This window comes from Molossus molossus, unplaced genomic scaffold (assembly GCF_014108415.1).
Source record: "Molossus molossus isolate mMolMol1 unplaced genomic scaffold, mMolMol1.p scaffold_m16_p_8, whole genome shotgun sequence".
NCBI classification, from domain to species: Eukaryota; Metazoa; Chordata; class Mammalia; order Chiroptera; family Molossidae; genus Molossus; species Molossus molossus.
The window spans coordinates 54,878,493-54,893,115 of NW_023425402.1; the positions used below are offsets into that span (position 1 = coordinate 54,878,493).

At 39.8% G+C, this 14,623-nt stretch overlaps 1 protein-coding gene across 3 annotated transcripts in view; it reads left to right on the plus strand.

Annotated features, from left to right (window-relative positions):
* Positions 1-2,234: 2,234 nt before the first annotated feature.
* The window catches only part of USP45 (ubiquitin specific peptidase 45), a 66,298-nt gene continuing 53,909 nt past the window's right edge, over positions 2,235-14,623 (plus strand). For 2 of the 3 annotated variants that reach the window (XM_036248545.1, XM_036248546.1), the window contains exons 1-4: positions 2,236-2,258; positions 6,366-6,475; positions 11,308-11,480; positions 12,109-12,212. In XM_036248545.1, the coding sequence (XP_036104438.1) occupies positions 6,376-6,475; positions 11,308-11,480; positions 12,109-12,212 (377 nt within the window). In that variant the 5' untranslated portion in view covers positions 2,236-2,258; positions 6,366-6,375. Of the gene's footprint in view, positions 2,259-6,365; positions 6,476-11,307; positions 11,481-12,108; positions 12,213-14,623 lie in introns of all 3 variants that reach the window. The other variant, XM_036248544.1, reaches the window with a different exon arrangement.

The following is a 14,623-nucleotide window of genomic DNA, read 5'->3' on the forward strand; positions in this document are numbered from 1 at the left end:
AAAGAATGTATCTTCAAAAATACACAATAAAAATAAATATATATGGACAACCTGTAACTTAGCAAAATATTTCATATATTTCCAGACAGAACAATGATGGTAAAATTAAGATATTTAACATCATTTGAAATAAATACACAGTTAGCTAATCTTAAGTAAATCTGTATTTTTATTTATGTTTTGTCATGTCTTTGCAATAACTCAAAAAATATACTTACTGGGTACTATTTAAAAATTATTTCCTTTCTTTGAGAAATCCATCTAATAATACATTTTACTTTAAATTAAGTGAAAAGATAAATAATTTGAAGACCATTAGAAATAAAAACTTAGTGTTAGACAATTTTCCCTAACTCATTCGAAGTTTTGAAATGGAGACTGCAATCTCTGGAGATTTTGGTTATGCTAAGGGCACATCTGCTGGAAATCAAGACAGCTTTGAAATTTTGTCATTTCCAAGAAAAAATCTAAGTATTGTATGATGATTTGCATAATCCCTAAATTTCTTTTTATGAGGATGAGAAGCTAAATTTCCATACTCTAATTCAGTCCTCCACCGTTTTAGGTATAAATTGGATACCAATATATGATACATTTTTAAAAATCCCTTTTACTGCAATGCAATTTAGTGTGCAAATTATTTAGATTTGCTCAAGTTTGGATGTCTTTTTTTCCTTCATGTTCTGTTTCAAATCCGGTGTTAAAATAAATGAAAACTTTAAATTTATGAAGTAGACAATTTAAACTTCAAAATTACACCACAACACGATCTATATTTATTTGGGGAATATTTTCTTTACTCTAGGGGGGTGGGTAACCCTACTGCTAAACATGATTATGTATCCCTGTACCTCCCACAGTAACTGGCATTAGTATTTGATTATATTTGTGGATTGTATGGTTTCCATACACGATGTAAACAATTAGTAACCTCCTTAGCCAAGTTTTCTACGTGGAACTAATTTTAACTATTTCATAAGAAATCAATTAGACTTTTTTTGGTTTATCTCTTATATCTTTTGACTTGTAATCCAAGGCTCTATCCATAAGGCCAAACCTGACCCCTGCTAAAAAACTTGGAAAGATAACAAGACTTACAGAGTTTACCCATAACTAGCGTTGATGTTTGCAGTATCATTCTGATGTCAGAGGGCTCACAGGGAGGCCAAGGGAGGCCTCGATCCAATGACAGTGTCCAGGTTCTGGTCGCTGAGCAGGAAAAAAATTCAAGAGTGAGACAGAAAGATTCAGTAAAGCACAGCAGATGTTTTAGGGTGACCGTACACCCTCATGAAGGAGGTGAGTGTGGGAGAACTCTGGAAGTGATGGCACCTCCCCCATGGGGTCTGGGTGGAGGTTTTTATTAGCTGTGGGCAAGGGGAGGGAGTGGGAGTGGCGGTGGTCTCTGACTGGGGAAGGGCGTGGTTGTCGTGCAGTTCATCTCAGTTCCTCCTCTCTGGACGGTGGCTGTCTGGAAGGCTGAACGGCCTCAAAACTAAGATGTAAGGTCAACGTGGCTCCTAACTGTGGCTAACTCTGGCTGAGATTGGTTTTTGTTTCTCCAAACTATTTCTTACCCCAAGGAATTGGGAGGGGGCCTCAGGGGACAGGTGTCTAGCCACAAGTCCTCAGTGCACTAAACTAGAAGGGAATGGTGGGTAGGCCTGGGGCCTCTGTTCCCTGTGCAACTTTTCTGCCTCAGTTCAATCAAAATATTTTCAAACCAACCACTTTTACTAAGCATATGCAATATGCAGACCACTTTAATGGATAATCAGAATTCCAAGGGATATAGGTGTAAATCAAGAAATTTCCTTTCCAGTAAGGAAGTGAGAACGATAAGACAATAACAATGGAAAAAAGCAAGGTAATGTATGGTGGAAGTCAGGCGTGACTTTATTGTACAGAAGAGTGTGACAGAGGAAAGAGGCTGTCCCAGCAGGCACCCAGCAACAAGTGAGATTTAATCCCGACTCTGGGAGGACCCGAGCTGTGCACTCCAGGCTATTATTCGAATCCAACTGGGAATTTACCGCTATTATTTTAAGATAAGTGGTGCTCTGCCCAGTAGAGAAGACAGGGAGAGCGGAGCCGAGCCCGCCCTGTCCACGCCCTAGTCTGGGGGCCGGCCTCCCCAGGAGCGGCCCTCTGCCCGCTCAGAGCTGGGGGCGGTCCACGAGGCCCCTCCCCTCGAGCGGCAGGACCGCCGCGCAGGCGCAGTCTCTTCTGGTGTAGACGCGGAGGCTCGGAGGGGCTGGGTGAGTTGGCGGTGTGGCGATGGGGTCGCAGTTTCTCGGTCTTAGTTTCCGCGATCCCGGCCCCAAATGGCGTGATGGGCCTGGGAGAGAGGTCCCCGACGCTCTCCCGTCTTCCTGATCCTTGGGGGCGCCAGGCGGTCACCTAGGGCCGCGTGATCGCGGCCAGGCGGGCCCGGCGTCCGGGTGGCGGCAGGAAGAGCCCGGGGAGCCCGGGGCCGAGTCCCCGCCTCACCTTGACCGAGGCGCGCGGCGGCTGGACACCCATCTGGCTTCCCTCCCGCGCTCTCTCCTCAACCACGCATTTCCTTTAAAGAAACTTGGGGTGTGCTCGTTAGTGCCCAGAGGCAGCGTTTCTGACCATGGGATTCTGGCAGCATCGTGCAGTATTAGAAGCCCGGGAGACAGATTGTCTGGGTCCGGATCCCCACCCACCACTTGCTGCCTTCGGGACCCCTGCGCATTACTTAACCTCTGTGTGTCTCAATGTCTTCAAGTGTGAAATGGGGGAAACAATGGTGGTTGTGGGGATTAAGTGGGCTTGTATCGTTGACGTGCATAGAACCCAGTGTGATGCCCAGTAAAACTATGTACTGTTCATTTTTTTGAGCCTGATATCAAAAAGGGAGAAATTGAAAAATAAACCTCTACAGTTAAGTAATTGCTAAACAGTGGGTTACTGTTCAAAATGATTTTGTATGTTTAGACGTATTGTAAATGTCAGAAAAACCACTGGAAATTGATTTGACATTGCCAAGTTAAATTCGAGTCCTCTTTTTTTTTGGGGGGTGGGGGGGGTCCTGTCTTTTACAGATTTTAGGTCCAATACCTGGTTCTATGACCAGTTTCCTATGGGCCTTTTTTCCTGGACTCTTTTTTAGTTATTTCTATCTCTTTTCAGGACATCAAATTAACATAGTTGGAGGTAAGTTTGTATGTTTTGGGGTAGAAAGATCACATTTGCCATCTGATTATGTCTCCTTCAGTAAAGTAGAAAAATAGATCATATTTTGAAGAGTAGGGAGATGGAAGCATTGGAGGTTTGAGAGAGTAAAAAAGGCTGTGTGAGGATAGGTAAGTTTACCAGAAGGTGTAATAGATAATGGGATGTCTTAATTCATTGGAGATTGTGTATGAATTTAGTGGACCCACTCTGCTTTCTTACGAGACTTTCTTCAGCCTGTTTGGATGCACACAAGGAGAAAGCGGTTAATTGGGAGGTGTGGGGTGGGGGGGATGTCATAGGATTGGGATTCTGTTAGAAGGGTGACGTACTCATTCAGGCTGTGCATAAATATTCTATTCCTCCTGGATACATGATAAGGCTGCACTCTTTGTACACGCCCTATCCCTCCCCACCATCTCTACTTGAAATTAGATGAGGCCACATGACTTGTTTGGGGCAGTAAAATATGGACAGACATGACAGCTTCACTTCCAAGTGAAGCTTAGAGGACCAGCACTCCTTCCCTGGCCGGTTTGGCTCAGCGGTTAGAGCGTCGGCCTGCGGTCCGGAGAGACCCGGGTTCGGTTCCCATTAAGGGCACGTACCTCGGTTGCAGTTTGTCCCTGGCCCTGGTTGGTCATGCGGGTGGCAACCACTCGATGTGTCCCTTTCACGTCGATGTTTCTCTCTCTCTCTCTCTTCCTCTCTCTCCCTCCCACTCTATCTGAACAAAAAATGAAAAATGTCCTCGGGTGAGGATAAAAAAAAAAAAAAAAAAAGAACCAGCACTCCCATTTGCCACGTCCCCTTTTCCCTGCCCTGCTATAGTGATCCTGAAAGTACTTGCCGAGATGCAGCCTCTTGTGAGTGATTTTGCAAGGTGGAACTGTAGGGCTAAGTGGATGAGGAAGCTTTGGAGGCAGTCAGAAATGAAGTGGTCAAGGAACTCGGAGGCCTTGTGCATCTCTGTAACCTTGAAGGCCTTAATTTGTTGCAGCTCAGTTCAATATGATGACCCTTGGACTTAAAGAAATGGCTCATAAGCCCTGTCAAAGCACATGACTGGGTTGAGGGCTTAATCCCCAGTAGGGGGCATGCAGGAGGCAGCTGATCAATAGATAAATATAAATTTTTTTGAATCCTCTCTCGAGGATATTTTTGTTTATCTTCAGACAGAGTGGGAGGGAGGGACACATCAACTGGTTGCCTCCCATACCATCCTGACCAGGATCGGGAGGAACTACAATCAAGTATGTGCCCTTGGCTGGAATCGATCCTGAGACTCTGGTCCGCAGACCGATGCTTTACTGCTGAGCCAAACTAGCCAGGGCCAGCTGATCAATATTGATGTTTCTCTCCCATTGATGGTTCTCTCTCCCTTTCCTTTCCTCTCTCTCTCAAATTAGGAAAACCACATTGTTAAAAAATGGCTCACAAAATGGTAAATTCAAAAGCTCCCTTATGTGGAACATGCAATGACTAAATCAAGATTCAGAATTTATTACTGAATTGTAAGATTCTTACACCTTGATCAATAAAAGCAAATAAACAAATAACCATGAAAATTACAGTGTAGCCCTTGCCGGTTGCTCAGTGGTTAGAGTGTTGGCCTGTGGTCTGGAGAGACCCGGGTTCTGTTCCCGCTAAGGGCACGTACCTCGGTTGCAGTTTGTCCCCGGCCCTGGTTGGGTCGTGTGGGTGGCAACCACTCGATGTGTCCCTTTCACATCGATGTTTCTCTCTCTGTCTCTTCCTCTCTCTCCCTCCCACTCTATCTGAACAAAAAATGAAAAAATGTCCTCACGTGAGGATAAAAAAATATATATATGTTAAAAAGAAAATTACAGTGTAGCTTAGCCATGAGGCAGGATGATAGTAGGTAAGATTTAGGCTAAGCTACTTAATAGAGACTCCAAAACATAGTGGTTTTAAAAATGCTTGATTTATATCTAAAATCGTTAAAATTAATTGAGTTTTAAAGAAACATAAGACATAGAGGTAAATAACACCACGAGGAAAGAGACTAATTCAATATGGGATATTTTACAGCCTTGCTATTGAAAGTGTGGTCTGTGGACCTCCAGCAATGGCTTCCCATTGGGAATTTGTTAGGCAGAATCTCAGGTCCTGTGCTAGACTTGTTTAATCAAAATCCACATTTTAGCAAAACCTCCAAGGTGACTCATGCACTGCCCTCATCTCTTAAAACAGCCAGTGTCTTAGAAAAGTAGGGCACTCTTAACTGTCCATCTTTTATGGGAAGAACAGTTGTAGATTAAAAGGTAATAAAGTGACATAACCAATACAAGGTGCAAGCCTTGCTTGAATCCTTATTTTTAAAAAACAGTATAGAAGACAGTTTTGGGTCAGCTGAAGAAATTAGAATATGAGGATATGAGATAATATTAGGGAATTATTGTTAATTTTCTTAGATGTGATAATAGTGATTATATAGGAGGATATCGTTATTCTTAAGAGATATATGCTGTCTGTAACTTTCAAATAGTTCAACAAAAAAAAACATACATGTATATATGCCTCTCTATATGTACATTGATATTTGGATAAAATCAATATGGCAAAATGTTCTTTAGAGATGGAATCTAGATAGTATATTGGGTATTCATTATATTGTTCTTTTAACTTTTGTGGAAGTTTAAAACTTTTCATAATAAAAAAGTGGGGGAAAATGCAATAGCTTCAAAAGATAGAAATGTGTTTCTCTGTCAGTAGCCTAGCTCTCAGGTCACACAGCAAAGATGGGATGACTTTATTGTGCTTGGCACACGACTTCTCTCCCAGGTCCAACAGCTGTACCAACACCTACCATCTCCTAGCTAGTGGGACAGGAGAGGGGAGCACATGACCCAGACGCAGCACTTGTTCCATTGATCAAAACTTGAGTTTTTCACTCACTTAGACAGCATATATCTAGGGAGTAGTTGGTCAAAGTCAAACGTAAAGTGCCATTTGTACACTGGTTTAATAAAGAGTTTTTTTGTTTGTTTGTTTGGTCCCAGCTGACTCTCCCTCCTTCCTCCTCTGTTGACACAGTAGAACAATTAAAATGGAAGTAATTCAGTTTTAATATGCATTAAGTAAAATACATAAAACTTTAGTTTTGAGGATTAAACTATGTTCATTTTCTCCCTCAACCTTTTCAGTGAATAACAGATGCGGGTAAAAGAGCCAACCAAAGTTTTACCTGAGAAAGCCAAAAGAAGTAAAAGGCCCACGATACCTCATGATGAAGACTCTTCAGATGACATTGCCGGTAAATTGGGATATCTGGTCTCCTAAAGAGGAAAAGAAATAACAATATATCTTTTTATTTTGTTTTTCAAGTAGATTTTACATTCAATGTTATTTTGTATTAGTTTCAGGTGTACAACATAGTGGTTAAACATATACCTTTAATTAATAAATTCTTTTCTCTTTATTTTTACCATTTCTGTGTGTAAAAGTCAGCTTGTCTAGTTCCAAAATCTGCGGTTGGTGTTTTTATTGAGATTTTTTTTTAATTTATTTATTTTTATTATTATTTTTTTAATCCTCACCTGAGGAGCTTCCTCCATTCTTTATTCAGACAGAGTGGGAGGGAGAGAGAGAGAGAAACATTGACGTGAAAGGGACACATCGAGTGGCTACCACCCGCATGACCCAACCAGGGCTGGGGACAAACTGCAACCGAAGTACATGCCCCTAGTGGGAACCAAACCCGGGTCTCTCTGGACCGCAGGCTGACACTCCAACTGCTGAGCCAAACCAGCCAGGGCGAGATTTTGTTTAGTTTATAAAGTAATTAGAATGGGCTTATTTTTGTTGTTGCCCTGTTTCTCATGGTCTGTTAGAACCAGCCTTCAAGTCACCAAGGTTGGCAGATGACTCCAGGAGGACATCTGTAATACTTCCAACAATAAAAAGATGTTTTTAATATATTATTTCCATTTTTAACTTGGATAATGTTTCAGGATAGCTAGATTGCTGTATTGAAGGAAGTCTGAATTTTACCTTTAAATGTTCTCTTCTGTTAATATGGTTTTCTTCAGGGATTCTAATTATTTTTATGTTACCTCTTGTTTGCCTGTCTTCCATAGTTACCATTTTTTTCTCACATCCTCTAAAACTCCTGTTTCCTTTTCATTTTGCTTGCTACTTTTATTTTTATCTTTTAGTGTGTTTTCAGTGGTGTCTGCATCACCTTATGGGCTTTAGTTTTGCCTTCATTTTTGTGGTTTTATTAATTTTTTCTTCTACTTCTTTCCTGAACTCTTTCGGATACTTCCTGTTGTTTTGCTCCCTTATGTATTCTCTCTGTTTGCTTCTGTTTTGTGTTTTTATTTCATTGCAGTGATTTCTCTACCACAATTTTCCATTTCCTTTCTTCCTTTGTCTTATATTATCTTAGCATAGAATTTGTGTGCTTGATATTTTCTTTGATTACTCGTTGTTTGAGGTAGGGTTGCTTTTCTTGGGCCAGTGAGTTTTAGAATATGCTAGAATGAGGGCCAGGGCACTGTGGAGACCTAGATGGAATTTTGAGTTTGAGTCATTGAGCCTTTACCTCTTCCCAACCAACAGGATTATGCAGCACTGGGTTTTTTCCAGAATCCAAAGTATCTCTTCTTCCCAACTGCCATAGAAAAAGACTGTTTCCTGCAAATATGGCTTGCTTGTTTGTTTTCCCCCTAGTGAATGCGAATTTCTCTTTTTCTTCTTCTCAAAACAAAATTGGATATAGGAGAGCCCCTGTTGTTGCAGCACAGAGATTTGGATTTTGTTCTGTGTTTGTGAAACATACATCATTCTCTATGAAATTTTTAAATTAATATTTAAAGTAGAAAACATGGAGATTTTGATTATTGTTTTTTATTTGTTAATGTGAAACAACTACAGACTTTAACACATTTTTATATAGTTATTCAGGAATCTCTAGAGGACCTACTTGTCAGATGAAATTTAGATATTATATGATTAAACAAATTATAGAAAACTAAGGAAGTTTGCTTATTAACACAGAAGGAATTTTAAAGTATTTTTTTCCCTCACAAAAAGTAGTTCCATTTAAACACTGGTTAGCTCTTGTGGGAAAACTTCAAACTTTCAAATTTGCTTATACTTATAGAAACTATATATGGTGAGACGTTTAAAAGCTAATAGATTTAATTTTGGGGCCTGGAACCTAGTAAAAAATTCAAATGACTAAATTTTAAAGAACTTACTGGCTTTACCTAATAATTCATGAATTGGTTAGCATCCCATCTAGCAGACAGAAAGGAGCTCCAAGGAGCTCCAAAATGAAAGTCTTTTATAGGCAGAAGGGAGCAGGGCAAGGATGTTATATTAGCAAAAAGTGATTTGTTATGGCAAGATCACCTTCCTTTAAGGGTTGGTGGGGGTCCTAGCAGATGACCTCACTAGTGCTGATCAGGTAATTCCAGGTTGACTGCTTTTAGATTCCATTCCTGGTTTAAAATTCCTGTCCAGAGGTTGCCTCCATTTTGGTTCTGTTGTCTTTTTTTAAACAAGTCTTTTATCTTGAAGTCATGAACAATTTCAGTTTTATAAATTTTATAAATCTGAATTATAGCATCAGAGGATGGTTAAGTTGTCACTTGGCCAGATCCCACCCCAAAGTTGATATAGAAGGTATGTGAAATAATTTTCCCCTTCAAATGTTAAAATATAAAAACTCCAACAGCCCGACCAGTGTGTCTCAGTGGATTGAGCTTCTTCCCGTGGACTTGAGAGGTCTCAGTTCGATTCCCAGTCAGAGCACATGCCTGGGTTGTGGGCTCGATCCCCAGTAGGGGGCGTGCAGGAGGCAGCCGATCGATGCTTCTCTCTCACATTGATGCTTCTATCTCTTTCTCCCTTCCTCTCTTTCTAAAAAAATCAACTAAAAAAAATATACATATATTTTTGACATGTGGCAAAACAATTTCTAGATCTTGAACTTGTGTGATAATTTATCAGTCTTCCCCCAACATCCCTTTCATTAAAGGCATGCATCCTTGTTTTTCAAACAGAGAACTTCAGACATCACACATACTCCTTTATGTCTATTCTTGTAACTTACTCTTGGTGTAAAATTAGAAGTTTCAGTCTTTTATCAATTTGTGCATTATTTTTGTTAGAATTACAGTTTATTATAAGTAACTTGTCAGGAATCACATTCTTGGTCTTCAGGATGAACTGGAAATAATGTTTAGCCTGTCTCTAGTTAACTGGTAGACAAAAAAGAATGCTTTGCATTTAGAAAGTGAAGTGGAGAAAGTTGAAATGTACATACCTCTTCTGTTTTCAGATTACTTCGTCTCTTTGTTGTTTGATTTTGGCAGGTAGTTGTAGGTTTGGTGTTTGGGATATTTAAGATGAAGAAGTTAAAGTGCTCAGGTATTTGGAAGAAATGGAAGTGTCAGTATGTTCTTGGGAGAAGAATATGGTTATTTGAAGAATTAAAAACAGATTTGCTCATTTTGGTCACTTGTCTCCACACAATGCACACAATGGGAATCTGTTATTAAGGATAATTAAGGACCATGCACAATCATTTGTTATTTGGAAATATTCATTAAGGAGAATTCTTATTTTCAAAAATTATGTCATTGTTCTTCTCTCTCCTTTCTCCCAACAATGATAAAAATAGCATAATAGCAAAGCTAGTCTATGTGAAAAGATTTTATGTGTGTATTTTAATTGAAAGAAAATGCATTCAAAATACTAAAGACATTGTAGCTGTTCGAAATGTAATCTCCTTTATTTTACTTATTAAACTTAATTACTTTTTTTTTTTTTATCCTCACCCGAGGATATTTTTCCTTTTTTTTTTTTTTTTGTACAGATAGAGTGGGAGGGAGAGAGAGGAAGGGAGAGAGAGGGAAACATCGACGTGAAGGGACACATCGAGTGGCTGCCACCCGCACGACCAACCAGGGCCGGGGACAAACTGCAACCGAAGTACGTGCCCTTAGCAGGAACCGAACCCGGGTCTCTCCGGACCGCAGGCCGACGCTCTAACCGCTGAGCCAAATTGGCCAGGGCTACTTATTTATTTTTAAATACATTTTTATTGATTTTTTAGAGAGAGAAAAAGGAAGAGAGAGATAGAAACATTGATGTAAGAGAGAAACATTGATCGGCTGCCTCCTGCACACCCCCTACTGGGGATTGATCTCGAAACCTGGGCATGTACCCTGACTGGGAATCTAATCAGGACCTCTTAGTCCATGGGATGGGGCTCAGTTCCCTCAGCTACACTGGCTGGGCAAACTTTTATTTTTTAAATAATTTTCTATTCACAGGAAGGCACAAAGAAATATACAGGGAGGTCCCACTCACCCTTCACCTTACCTCTTCACCTCTCCTGGTTTAACATATTGTATTTCTTTCTTTCTTTTTTTTTGATTAATCCTCACCTGAGGACATTTTTCCATTGATTTTTGGAAAGAAAAGAAAGGAGGGAGGGAGGGAGGGAGAGAGACAGAGAAACATTGATGTGAGAGAGACACATCAACCGGGGCTGGGGATTGAACCTGCAACCCAGGCACATACCCTTGACTGGGAATTGAACCTGGGACCCTTCAGTCCTTGGGCTGACACTGCAGCTGCTGAGCCAAACTGTCCAGGGCAATATATTGTATTTCTGTATTCTACAGTACAGTATCAAAACCAGGAACCTGATATTGGCGCAATCCTTAGAGCTTATTCAGATTGCACCAGATATACCTGCATTTGTGTGCCTGTGTGTACGCACTTCTGTTAGTAGCTTTATGCAATTTTATTACATGTGTAGCTTTCTATAACCACCACAATCAAGATAATTGCCTGTTAATTCACCACCCAAAGTTTTTATCTGTCTATAGCCACAACTCCTTCTCCCCATCTGTAGCCTTTGGCAATCACTAATCTGTTCTCCAACTCTCTAATTATGTTATTTCACAAATGTTTTATAAATGGAATCATGCAATATGTATCCTTTTTGAGTTACTTTGATTAAAAAAAAATCTCAGTGCTATTAGTTACAGCATTTTAATGTTAGTGACATTGCTTGCCGATGGTTTAGCATAGAAAATGCTCAAATTTTGTTTTGTCTGTTTTGTTCAGTAGGTTTCACTTGCCAACATATAAGTCATGCTGTCAGTGTGAATCATGTGAAAAGAGCAATATCTGAGAATCTGTGGTCGGTTTGTTCAGAATGTTTAAAAGAAAGAAGATTCTGTGATGGGCAGCCAGTACTTCCTTCTGATATTTGGTTGTGCCTCAAGTGTGGTTTTCAGGTGAGAAAAGTGTTGTTGTTTTTTATCCTCACTCGAGGACATTTTTCTATTTTTTGTTCAGGTAGAGTGGGAGGGAGAGAGAAGAACAGAGAGAGAGAGAAACATCGACGTGAAAGGGACACATCCAGTGGCTGCCACCCACACAACCAACCAGGGCCGGGGACAAAGTGCAACCGAGGTACGTGCCCTTAGCGGGAACCGAACCTGGGTCTCTTGGGACCGCAGGCCGATGCTCTAACCACTGAGCAAAACCGGCCAGGGTGAGAAAAGTGTTTTTTTTTTATGTGTGAGTTTATCTTAAATATTTTTCTTAATGATTATTTTGAGTTTGACTATTGGTAATGCTTAGAACTTAAGATAAATATATTCCATGTTTTGATGGAACTTCAAGGATGAGCTTAGAAATGTTTAAGGTAAAGTAAAAGGTATGTTTTGTTCCGAAAGTAATCACATGTGGTTTATAAAAACCTGAAAGGCAATCTAGCCTACTCACAATAGTTCTCATATCTAGACCCACTTTTACCTATTTGTATTTTATGATTTTTGAGTTTGAGTATGATTTAAGTTTTGGTTAATTTGAAACAAATGTATATGTACATCATTCAAATAGCCTTCTGTTTATCTTTAGGGATGTGGTAAAAACTCAGAAAGCCAGCATTCATTGAAGCACTTCAAGAGCTGGAGAACAGAGCTCCACTGTATTATAATTAGTCTAAGCACATGGATTATATGGTAAGTTCGGTTTTGTTAGCACTTACCTTTTATTTTTTAGCTTTACCTATAAAATAATTGCAGATATTATACCAGCTTATGCCTTTTAGCCTGAATATAACTTATAGAATAATTTAAGACACTTAATACTACTCATGAATACAAAGTTTAAATAAGAAAAAAAATTGGTCATCCCTCTACTTTTCTTTAACATTTTCTTTGTACAATAAAGAGAAAATCTTTCCAGTTGCTTTTTCATTATGAACTTGCTCATACAGAATCCTGGAGTTCTAGAGAAGCAAGGTGGTTGAAACAGTCAAGTAGTTTGGAGTTTCTCTTCAGGGAAAAGGGAACTTCTTAGGTGATTCTACTATGAAACCTTGCTTGGCAATCAAGTTCAGCTCCCTCACTTTATGTATAAGGACACTGGATATTATTTACCTTTATGTGGTTATAAAACAAAAATCCAGGCACTGAAATAAGTCTTTTGATCCCTAGACTCAGCATACCTACCACTCTGCTTCAGTGGTATGAGTGAACACTATTGAAAAGCTTTCCTTGTATTTTTTTTTTTTTTTAGGTAGAGTTTAAGGGAGGGAAGAAGGAGGGAGGGAGAGCAAGAGAGAGAGAGAGAGAGAGAAGCACTGATGTGAGAGAGACACATGAATTGGTTGCGTCCCAAATGACTCCAACCAGGGCTGGGGATTGAACCTGCAACCCAGGTATGTGCCCTTTGGCCGGGAATCGAACCTAAGACTATTCAGTCTGCCCACTGCCACTCTAACCGCTGAGCCAAACTGGCCAGGGCGCTTTCCTTGTATTTTACAACACAAATTTTCTAACTGGAATTTATAGACTGCTAGGGTTCCTTGAATGAATTTTTAGGAGTTTTCAAGTTTCCTTTAAGACAGAAATATTTTAACTTTGTGTTTTTATTTCAGGGTTTTAAAATTAATATTGGGATATTTTGGCCTGTAGAAGAGATCACCATCTTATAATTTAATTCAGCCACAGGATCCGGTGGTTGCTACATTTGTGTTTCTGTTGTTGTTGGCCCCAAGTAATAGTACTGGGGAGAAGGAGGAAAGAGTAGAGGGAACTTACCATGTCAATATTGCATCGGAGCCAGAGGAGTGGGGGATGATGCCTAGTGTGGCAGCTCAATAAACATTTCTCTGTAGTCTTAAAAGAAGCAATGGTCTCTAACTATGGGGTGTGTCAGAATCAGTGGGAAGGTTTGTTAAAATAGATGGCTGGGTCCCAAGCTTAGATTCTGATTTAGTAGTTTTAGGGTAGGGCCTGAGGATTTGCATTTCTTTCAAGTCCCTAGGTGGTTGCCCATGCTGCTGGTCTGGGGACCATAGTTTGAGGACCACTGAAATAGAAAAAGGTGGTGGGAGAATTGAGTGGCATGTAGGAGAATTGAGTGGCAAGTAGTAGAATAGTCTCAAGTCAGTCTGTGTCAGAATTTCCATTGTAGTTTTTAGGATCATAATGAGAGTCTGATAATTTCAGTAAAAAAGCCTTACCTAATATAATAAATTAGCATTGCTAGTTATAATTAAATTGATTTTGTAATTTTTTTATATTTAATTATATAACTTTGCTTTCATTACAAGGGTGATGACTTTATCGAGTTTTATGAGTGGATGTGTTAGATTTATATTATAATGAAAATATTGTAAATCACATTTGGGGGGTACTAAAAGGAAATTATTTCCCTTTTATTTTTTTATCGTTACCCAAGGATATTTTTCCATTGTTTGTTCAAATAGAATGGGAGGGGTAGAGAGGGAGAGAGAGAGAGAGAGAGAGGGAAAGAAACATCGACGTGAAAGAGACACATTGAGTGGCTGCCTCCCTCATGACTTAACCAGGGCCGCTGACAAACTGCAACCAAGGTACATGCCCTTAGCAGGAATCGAACCTGGGTCTCTCTGGACCGCAGTCCGACACTCTTAACTGCTGAGCCAAACCAGCCAGGGCTTATTTCCCTTTTAAACGAAGAAATTCAAGTTTGTTACATGCATGTATAAAAATTTAAAGGTTGTGGCTATTTTTTTTCCCCATCTAATCCTTAAATGTTAAAAAGTTTAACAATTTCAGTAGAAAAGTTCACTTATTGGGATTAAAGAGAGGCCAGCATGAACTAGGGAAAAACCTAAAAAAGAAAGGAATAATGTAGAGTTGATAATTTAATTATGGCTAACAAAGTGTTGCTAGATAGTGGATTTGATACTGCTTTAACAGATAATAATTGTTAGCACAGTGGTTTCTTAACTCTGACTTCATGTCAGAATCACACTGGTGGAATTAAAAAACCCATAGGTGTTAGTGGCCCCCTATGAACTCAGGACTTCTGTATTTTTAAGTTCCATAGGTGACTCTTTTTGTTTTGTGTTTTTGGTTAATTTCACCCGAGGATATTTTTC